The sequence below is a fragment of the Hirundo rustica genome, chromosome 6, assembly GCF_015227805.2.
Source record: "Hirundo rustica isolate bHirRus1 chromosome 6, bHirRus1.pri.v3, whole genome shotgun sequence".
NCBI lineage: Eukaryota > Metazoa > Chordata > Aves > Passeriformes > Hirundinidae > Hirundo > Hirundo rustica.
This window is the reverse complement of record NC_053455.1, coordinates 9,539,201-9,549,034: the sequence shown is the minus strand read 5'-3', so window position 1 is coordinate 9,549,034 and position 9,834 is coordinate 9,539,201. Positions and strand designations below refer to the sequence as shown.

The following is a 9,834-nucleotide window of genomic DNA, read 5'->3' as shown; positions in this document are numbered from 1 at the left end:
TCCTTTCTTACCCAATGAAATTATGTGGTGCAGTGTAAGATAGGATTAGAAATATATCATTATAGCAATTAATACTATAATGCCTCCATGATTAGTGTGCTACATTGAATTTCATGGATTTTTGCTCACTCTTGCCTAGATTTCCCTTGGGTCCTCTAGCCCAAACCACTGTATTCTTAGTAAATTAAATGTGAAATCACAGCAATATACTTAACAAATCCACTATCACCTGTATGGTGTATTAATAAAGGGGTCCAGTGCAACCCATACAGTGTCACCTTGCAGCCTGGGATGTGCTCACTGGGAAGGCCATTTCCCTCCAGGTGGGAGCTGCCTGCCATGCCCCTCCTCTCCTGCACAGCTTTCTCTCCGCTTGCAGGGCAGGCCCAGGGGATCAGAACTGTGGGAGCCCAGCACTGCTCACCCCAGAGCAGGGCACAAGGAGAATGGGTTTAGGCTTGTGACTAGCAGGCAGAATGCCTTGCTCCATGGTTATTTATGGAAGGGAATGCATTGCAATGCAGTAACCCTACACTATGCTTGGGGACTTGGATGAAATCCCCCACCTAGGCAGGTTCAAGCCTTTTCCCACCTCCCTTTGGGGAAGAGGCAGGGGTCTTTAAAGAGAAGCCTGTTTGAAGTGGCCTTGATGGGAAATGGGGTTATTTCAGTAATGGCTGTCTGGTTATCTGCAGCCAGGGCTCTGTGGCGGGGAGATAAGATATTTATTAAGAGACCCGTTTTAATGCTCAGGGATCGCTTTCAGAGGGCCTAAGAAAAATGGACTTTATCTAGTATATTATTATGTACAGTCACCCTGTTGATGTTTTACTTTAGTTTAGACACCATGAATAAAAGGTAATAACTTTCCCTTGAGCTTGTTTATCGGCAAGACACCTGAGGGCAGTGAGGTGGGGAGATATTTGCTTTAATAGGGGCGATTAAAGGGAGACTCTCCAGGATTAGGGGTGAGGTTGGGGTTGCACACAGACCCTCAGTACCTGACATTCAGGGCATATTGTAGACCTAAACCTTCCTAGGGACTTTGCCAAGAGTCAGGGAAGAGGGATAAACTGTGTTGGGGAAGGGAGTCATGGGGGGCTGGAGGTGGCATGAGGACAAGGAAGGCCTGGACTGTCTTAGAGCATTGTGTGGGTGCTTTAAATTTGGTTGGTCTGAAAATATGGGGGATGGAGACAGATGCCCCAGGCCTTCTCCAGAGCAGGCAACAAGCTTTCATAGCCTGGCTGAGTTTTTCTCTGCTGTTGAATGTTTCCAAGCCAAGGTAGGAAGGATTCCAGTGAATGGGAAATGACATTTCATGGTTCTGGAGATGGGCATTGTTCTATCTCATGCTGAACACCTGAACTGAGTGCCTGGGTGAGGACACTTTTTACCTGGATTGTTGATGTCTGTATCACCACATTGCTTGAATAGTTTTTCCTTCTGCAGTCCTCTTCACCGACTTCTTCCTACTCCTTTGGTAATGTGAGACCTTCCAATCACAGGGATCTTCTGTGACAGGGGAAGATCCCACTTGTGGAGGGGAGTGTGGTGGAAGACTCTGAATGCATAGTGGTGCACAGCAAGACAGGAGGCTGGGACAGGGTTAGTGGAGGGTGAGAGGGTGAGTCTGGGCAAGGTGGCCCAGGGCTGAGTCCCTGCAGACACTATTACCAGATGGGTTCAGGGACCAGCTAACACATTGGTATGTCTCTGGTCTGATAGCTGGACATCAGGAAGGAATGCAGTGAGGAGCCAAAAAAATCTTTACACCTTTGCTGTAAGCATCTCACCACTCCCACCCTCCCCTCCTCCCAGCACTTCTTTAGTGCCTGCCTGTTACACCTTCATCCTACAGAGACACCCATTAACCCACTTCCTTCATCTAACGCAGAATCATTGTGAGCTGGGAAGCCCAGAACAGGCAACTGAGTAAATTCAGAATAACTACGGTGTCTTTCGTGGTCGTAGAGAATTAAGATTTCCCTCTCTCCTCTCCTCTCCTCTCCTCTCCTCTCCTCTCCTCTCCTCTCCTCTCCTCTCCTCTCCTCTCCTCTCCTCTCCTCTCCTCTCCTCTCCTCTCCTCTCCTCTCCTCTCCTCTCCTCTCCTCTCCTCTCCTCTCCTCTCCTCTCCTCTCCTCTCCTCTCCTCTCCTCTCCTCTCCTCTCCTCTCCTCTCCCTTCATTTCCTTTTCCTCCCCCCCCCTACCCTCAATTCCCCTTCCCTCCCCGCTCCTCATTTCTATTCTTCCTTTCCAATTTCCCTCCCCGCTCCCTAGCAGCTGCCACCGTCCTGTAGCTCCCTCCCGACGTGCAGGGCTCCGGCTGCGGGACAAGAACCTCAGCCCTGCCCCGGGCGCAGTTGCGGGTGGGAGCAGCGGGCCCGGCGGCAGCCGGTGTCCGGGCGGGGCGGCCGACGCGGAGCCGGGATAAATAGATTATCCAACTCCCTTTCACCGCAGGCCATAAGAAACTGGATAATGCTTTTGTCAGGTGGGGATTATTTGTTAAGCGGGAAAGTACGCGGGAAGGGATTAGGGCTTTGCCCGGAGCCCCGTCCCCGCTTCCATCCATCCCGCCCGCCCCGACGGGACGGACCGAGACTCAGCGGAGACCTCCGAGCCCTGCCCGGCCCCCAGGGACCCGCGGGGAGGCGGCGGCCAGAGAGGCGGCCCGAAGGGAGGGCAGCCCGATCCGGGAGCAGCCACCGGGCACCTGTGTCTCGGCCCCTCGATGAGGAGGAGCTCGCTCCCTCCTGCCGTCCGCCCCCACTGCGAATACAATTAAACAGTGGGGAGAAAAGAGGGGGAAGCTTTTTGGAGAAGTGAAAGGCTGCGTCCCTTCCGGAAAGTGCTTTACTCTGTTTCCCTCAGGCTTTCCTTTTTTATTTTTTTATTTTTTTTTAAAGTCTTCCCCTATTTTTTTTTTTTTTTTTTTTTTTTTACCTTTTGTGCGCGTCTTTCTTCTCTCCTAAACTGACTTCACTGACAGCTTTTCCCTCCTTGCGCTCACCCCGGAGGAGGAGGAGAAGGAGGAGGGAAAAAAAACAACAACCCACCAACCCAGCCACTAAACCCACCCAGCAGTGGATGGGGGGAGGCAGGAGGCTCGCAGTGCGGGCTCCTGGCCAGCGGGCGGTGGGAGCCCCCTCGCTCGGCGAGCTGATGGCCGGCGGCGGGGGAGCAGGGCGCTGCCGGCCCCGCGCACCCAGCGCAGCGGCGGCCCCGGCCGCGGCCCCGGCGCCTGCGGGGCGCTGAGGGCTCCGCGCCCGCGCTCGCTCGTCAGGCAAGGTGCGCTGAGAGGGGATAAAACGGGAGGGGAGAGCGGCGGAGAGCAGCAAAGAGAGGCAGGGAGACTGGCGGGTCTGCCCGGCTGCTGGCTACCTCATCCCGGCGGCGCATCCTGGCAGATGACGGAGTAACTCACCCGCGTCTGGCTTTTTTTTTCTTCTTCTTCATTTTTTATTTTTTTTTTTCCCTCCCTTCTTTTTTAAAGGGGTGGGAGGTGTCTGATATTTTTTTTTTTTTTTTTTTTTTTTTTTTCTCCTCCCGCTCTGTGCGTGTGTGTATACAAATACATCGCCTCCGCTCAAGGAGCAGGATATTTCTAACCCCCAAACTATGGCTTTTCAAAAATCGCCCGATGCCTCCAACGCCACGAGGAAAAATCCCAGCCTCTTGGAGATAGGAGCCTTGTGTTTGGACTCGGAGATCATCTTCGGCTTCACCAGCCACCTCCTGCGGAGGAAAGCCAGGGTAAGGGGATCTTGCCGCGGTCCGAGGGAGCTGGGGTCAGGGAGGGGGTCGAGGGCCGGCTCACGGGAAGGGGGTGGCAAACTTGGCGGTGCGAAGTTGCGGGCGGCGGTGCCGGGCGGGTTTCAGCACCACGAACAGTCCTGGCGGCTCCGCGGAGCGGCGCGGAAGGGAGCGGGGGAACCGCGCTGCCGGACCCCTCCTCGGGCTTCCTCGTGGGGACCGCGGCACCTCATGTGACCCCGGTTTCAGATGGGGAGTGGCGGCACTGCGTCCCGCTGTTTCCAGGAGGGTTTTGTAGTTACTAAGAAAAGGAGATTGCTCAGCCTAGCGTCGGCCGGGGAGCCCACCCCTTTACCCCCCGCCCCGTCCAACCCGAGCCTTGGAGCCGCGGGAGAGCTTTACAGACGTTGTTCGGGCACAGGAAATTTCGGAGCAACTTCCCGGAGAGCAGCATTGTCCGGAGCGGGCGGGAGAAGGGAGCCGAGGCGCGGCGTCCTGGTGCGTGTGTGTGCCTGTGCCAGTCCCGGTTCCCCGGAGCCCCAAGAGGGGCACACGGCGGTCCCTGGGTACCAGCCCGTGTCCCCCCGTGTCTCCACTTTACTCCCGCGCCCAAACTTTTCCCGGGCTGCCGGCTGGCGGTCGGGGCAGGCGGGGGGTCGCAATGCAGGGGGTGGGGGTCTCAGGGCTGTGCTTGTCGCCCACGGCCCCAGCCCTGCCCCAGGGCATGCACCCTTAGGGGTGGGACCGGTGGGGCGCTTCACACACGCGCTCGGGAGAGCCAGAGAAGTTTAAGCGGCGGCGGAAAGGTGCGTCCTGGGGCAAGATTATTTTTTTTCCCCCCATATGTTTGTGTTTCCCCACTCTTTGTGCTCGGCGATGCCCACCTCACCACAGACCCTCCCACACGCGCCACCAGGGGGAAGCGGGAAAGGGGTCCGGGCGCCGCGTTGGCATCTCTGGGGAAGTGGCCGCCGTCACCCGGGGCGGCCCCACGGGGCTCCAGCTCCAGCAGCTCCAGCTCCGGCTCCAGCTCCGGCTCCAGCTCCGGCTCCGTCCCGGGCGGGACCGCGGGCGCGGCGGCGCCGGCAGGGGGCGCTCTGGTCACAGGGACGGCAGCGGCCGCACGGAACCCGCGGGGCCCGGGCGCGTCCCGGCCCCGGCACCACGGCCCCAGAGCGGGACCGCTCCGTGACAGACAGCGGCGCGCACACCCCTCCCTGGGGGGAAAAAAAAATAAAAAAGGAGAAAAGTGCTAAATATACGAGCTGGAGCGGCAGCCAAGTAGACAATTAGCTGCGAACGTTAATTTCTCCATCTGTCAGGTCAATTTTCGCGTGTAGGAGCATCCCGTGGCGCCCGCCGAGCGGCGCGAGAGTCGGCCCCGCGGGGCCCGTACCCCGCGGCACCGCGCATCTGCCCGCGGAGCGGGGACACCGTGTCCCGGCCCGCGCAGGAGTGCGGCAGCAGCGCGGCGGAGCGAGGGGAGCGGACCCCGGCAGGACCCTTGACCCCCGCTGGGTCCGCAGCTGCTCCGCACCCCCAGCGCAGCTTTTCCGACTCCGCGCCCTACGGCGGGACCGCACCCCGCGCCCGGCCCTTTTTTCCGACTCCCGAGGAACTTGGGTGTTAGAGTGTGAAGGAAGCAACGACTTAAGTTACACTGATTTTGGCACTACCCCGCAGGGTCACTATGAAATGGCATATTTCTCCCCGCCGCCGCTATCCCAAATCTAAACCCGAACCCCAGCCCGCCCCGGCCGAGGCTCCCCCGCCCCGCTTACTCCACCCCACCCGCCCCCGCCCAGTCCCTCCTCCCCTGCCCTCGGAGCACTTTTCCAGCTTTTTTTTGCCGACGTGCTCCCGTGCTCTGGGTCCTTCCCCGTACCGCCGTCGGGAGCTCACTCCGCCTCCCTCTCCCTTCCCAAACTTCGTTCCCGTCTCAACATGGGAGGCAACATCACCTAGAGCGGCAGCCCGGGCGGCGGGGACCAGGCGCGATCACTGTTGGCACCGCTGACCCCCGCCCCGCCATGGGCGGCCCGGGCTGGCCGCGCCGCCGGGCACCGCACCGCCCGCACTAGCGGAGCGGGGCAGGGGAGCATCCCCCGCTATCATGCTCGCGGCCGCCGCCAGGAAGGCTCTGGGACCTGATCCCCGGGCGCCGGGGGTAAGTTCCTGCAACACTCATCTCCTCCCCGCGGTTGAGCTTTTCTTTGGTTTTTCCCTTTTTTTTTTTTTTTCCCCCCCCCCAATCTTCCTCACTTTTTTTTTTTTTTTTTTTTTTTTCCCCTCGCGAGGAGGGTGGGAGCGGCGTTTGCCTCCGCGTCCCGCGTTGCTGAGCTGTGCTGTCTCCGCAGGTGGCGGAGGGGAGCGCGGTGCGGGAGCTCTCCCCGCGGAAGAGGCCGCCGGCCGCCGCCGAGGAGGAGCGCTGCGCCAGCCGCCCGCCGCCCGAGGGAGCGGGAGCCGCCGCGGGGGCCGAGCCGCGGCCGCTGGAGCGGGCGGCGGCCGGGGGCTGGTGCCGGAGCTGCCAGGCGCAGCTGGCCGAGCTGAGGAGGCAGGCGGCCCGGCTGGCTGCCGGCGGCTGCCCGCCCAACGCCCCGCCGGTAAGTGCAGAGCCCGGCACCGCCGGGGGGTCGCGGGGGAGGGGGGAGCCTGGCCCCGGCCCGCTCGGGGTCGCAGGTACATCCCCGGAGGATTTGGGAGGGGAGCGTGACGGCCAAGCCGGAGATTTCCAACCCAGGAGGGTTCTTTAAAAGTTCAAGGATTTCCCGTCCCGGACTTTTATCAAAAAGCGAAACTGTGCGGCTGGATGCTCACCCGCTGTTAAAGCCACCGGCTGCCAGAAACAGTTAAAAATAAAATAGGGAGCTTGGGAAGGAGCCGAGGAGCGGCCGTGCAGGTGCCGTCCGGGACGCGCCCTCAGGGCCGCCCCAGAGCCCGGGTGCCGCGGCAGCTACCCCTGTCCCCCCGCAGGACCCAGCCCTGCTGACACCGCCCCGGGGATGCCGGCTCGGTGTTGCCGCTGGGATTTGCCTTCGTCCTTCCCAAGAGAAGCTGCCGGTGGCAGGCGTTCAGCTCCTCCTTCCGAGAAGCCCACAAAGTGCAGCTGAGAATAAAACACTTGAGTCTGTGGCGCTGGAGGAAACTTTTGAGTGGGATGATCTTTGAGTGGGCTGTGCTTTTGCCCTCTGGGTGCTTGAACGTGCCTGCCTGGCTGATGGGCTCACTCCTGTCCCTAATGTCCCTCCAGCAAGCACTGGCTGTGTCCTTTTTCTCGGATTTGTGCTGCACGGTGGCACTGAATACCTGGTAGGGAATGGAGAAAGTGCTTGAGGATGCCAAGAGATTCCCTCTAACACAGGTGCAGCTTTATTAGCATATGTTGTGATTGTCTGCACAGTTTTTCCCTTCCGTGTTTGTTTTCTGTCTAGCAAAGGCCTTTATTATCCTTGTCCCTTTTCCTTTGTCAGAGCAGGTAGAGCAAAGCTTTTGAAAGGCGAAAAAAAAGAATCTTGATACAGAGTCATGCCTAGACATCTGAAGAGATCCTGAGAATTAGCTGATGGGGCAAATGCAAAAGAAGACCCTGAGATTCTGTTTCAGGACACACAAAACGTGTGTTGGGGTTTTGATAACATTTGGAAGTAATGTATTGTTTTCTAAACAATGCTTATCTGGATGTTTGCAAGAATGGGGGGGAGGGTCTGAAGAGGAAGCCAAACCCTACTGACCTTCGTTTTCATTCAAAGAGTTCCTGTATGATCTACAGAATTCCCATTGAATCTAAATATAGTTTTGTTTGGAAGTGCATTGTGGAGCAGTGTCCGAATGCACAGTGAGGTTTGCATTTTCAGGCCAGATCCAAAGCCTTTTGAAATTGACAGGAATCTCTCTTTTGACTTGCTGGGTTTGGAGTAAGCTCTTACTTTTGTGGTGTAAAAGGTCACATATCTTATCTCACTGGATTCAGGACTGTCGGACCTTTTGTTTTCTGATTGCTGCAAATGGTGGAAAGAAGTTTAATTTCCCTTGTGAAGTGCTTGAGATAGGCTGCTTCAATGAGGAGCACAGAAACCCCTGTTCCTGTTTTTGGGGTGGGCCTCTGCCGTGAAGAATTGGGTCCTATCTGTGAGCTGATCTCTGCCATGGGAAAAAAAAATTCCCAGTGTGGGATGGTCGGGGGCCTCAGCCAGGTGTTCAGGTGAGGAGACCTGTGAGCAAAGGCCTGTTTGTGTGGTCTCCTTCCTGCAAGTCTCGGGGGACTTCCTTGATAAGCACTCGATGATGGGTAAATTAATCCCCCTTTTCTGCAGGGTTTCAAAGCATGCCTAGGAACGTAATAAAATAGGAGTCAGTGCAGTGTCAGAACCTCGGCAGACCCAAGCATGGAGTGACAGATGCCTGGAGTTTACTCACTGTGCAGCATGCAGTAAGGCTTGATGGCTGAAATTTCTCAAAAACTGCATTCTCTGACACTTGTGAGACCTGTAGCCTAACTGCGAGCTCAGGTTCCCTCTGATCCTGGTGTGGTGAGCAGCTCCTCAGGAAGGAAGATGCAATAAGCAGTTGTACTTACTGCCTTGTGAGCGTGAAGTAGGTTTAGCAGGAGATAACAGTCAGGGGTTCGGCTACTCAGCTGCTGTGAATTGGCCTTGCACTGGGAATCTGATGCAATATGCTGGCAGGGTGAGCACTGTGTAATGTTTGTGCCAAAAAGGCAGCTTGCTCGATTCCCCCCCCCCTTTCTTGTTTAATTATATAACAAGACATCTGAAAAAGCAGCTCCTCTCCGTGAGAGTTTTCATGCCCATACAATGCAAGTCCAAAGTTTTCCTACAAGCTCTTCTAATGCACTGTCAAACTAAGCAACTGCTGGATGAGTAAACACCAGAAGGCTACTGCTTGGAGCATGGTGCTCTCAAAGGATTTACCTCCTTTGCCATAATAATTAAGAGATCTTTCAGCACAGATTCAGAAGGGTTTCCACACCTGGTTGAAAACCCTTTCGAAAGGTGGGTGGGTGCCTCAGAGATGAAAGAAGGGCTAGTTTCCTGCTGTTGATATCTTTCCTGATGAAAGAGTGGAGGTGTATTCTCATGCGTGGGGCAGCTGACAAGGGATTGAATTCACATTAGAATAGAAAACCAACGTACTGTTTGCAGTCTGCAGGGATAACAAATATAATTACTTGAGAGGGCTATGATTCATACAGTTTATGTTGCTATCCTTTCAATTAGACGTATTTAAAATATATAAATAATTTAAAGTTTCAGTGCTCAGATGATGTGCATTGATTATAGAATACTGTTAGTTGTTTGTGTCTCTTCAAAGTCCTCCAAATCTCTGTGGACAGCTGATAAAAAGATAGACCTCTTTGCTTATGTTAAAACTCTTTAAACTCTCCCAAGCACAAGATTTACTGCATCCTACACTCTCAATTCCCTTCGTTTTACTGCTGCTGCCTTTACAGTTTTCCACCACAGTGAGGCCTCTGTGTGAATCAAAATGTGATTTTCATTAAGTGTGGATGGAACCAAGCAAAGCTTAATCTGAAATTATCCCAGATTAACATTTTGGTATTGCAGTATTGGCATCAGTTACTGGGTCATGTACTGAGCTAATGTAGGAGGGAAAAACAAGGTGTCTTGGTTTATCCATAATTGAAAGTTTTGCAGGCTGTGTCCCTGGAGAGTTGGTAATGGGATACAGGATCTCCTGCTGCCAGAGTTCTGGCTGGAGTGGAGAGCAGGTCTCTGTGCCTGGAAGTTGCTGCTGTTGGCAGCTGTGGGACAATCCATGGGAAATGAGTTGGTGGTCTGTGCTTCACTCCCAGTTGGCAAATAGCCTTTCACAAACCACAATTACCACTAATTGGCATCATTGTTGGCAGTTTCAGGCAGACACTGAGGATGGAATGGGATGTAGATTAAATTAGTAATAATATTACGTAGCACCTAAATTCTTCACTGTGCTTCACAAATGCTAATTAATCAATTTGTGTGATTACCCTTGTTAGGTAAAACCCAAACATGCTGTCATTTCTGAAGAGGTGTGTGTCTCCACAAGGAAGTGGAGAG

At 55.3% G+C, this 9,834-nt stretch overlaps 1 protein-coding gene across 1 annotated transcript in view; it reads left to right on the top strand.

The window, feature by feature from the left end:
* Positions 1-3,622: 3,622 nt before the first annotated feature.
* Positions 3,623-9,834, top strand: part of KIF26A (kinesin family member 26A) — a 95,983-nt gene continuing 89,771 nt past the window's right edge. The window contains exons 1-2 of the mRNA XM_040068007.2: positions 3,623-3,757; positions 6,115-6,360. Of these exons, the coding sequence (XP_039923941.1) occupies positions 3,623-3,757; positions 6,115-6,360 (381 nt within the window). The remainder of the gene's footprint in view (positions 3,758-6,114; positions 6,361-9,834) is intronic.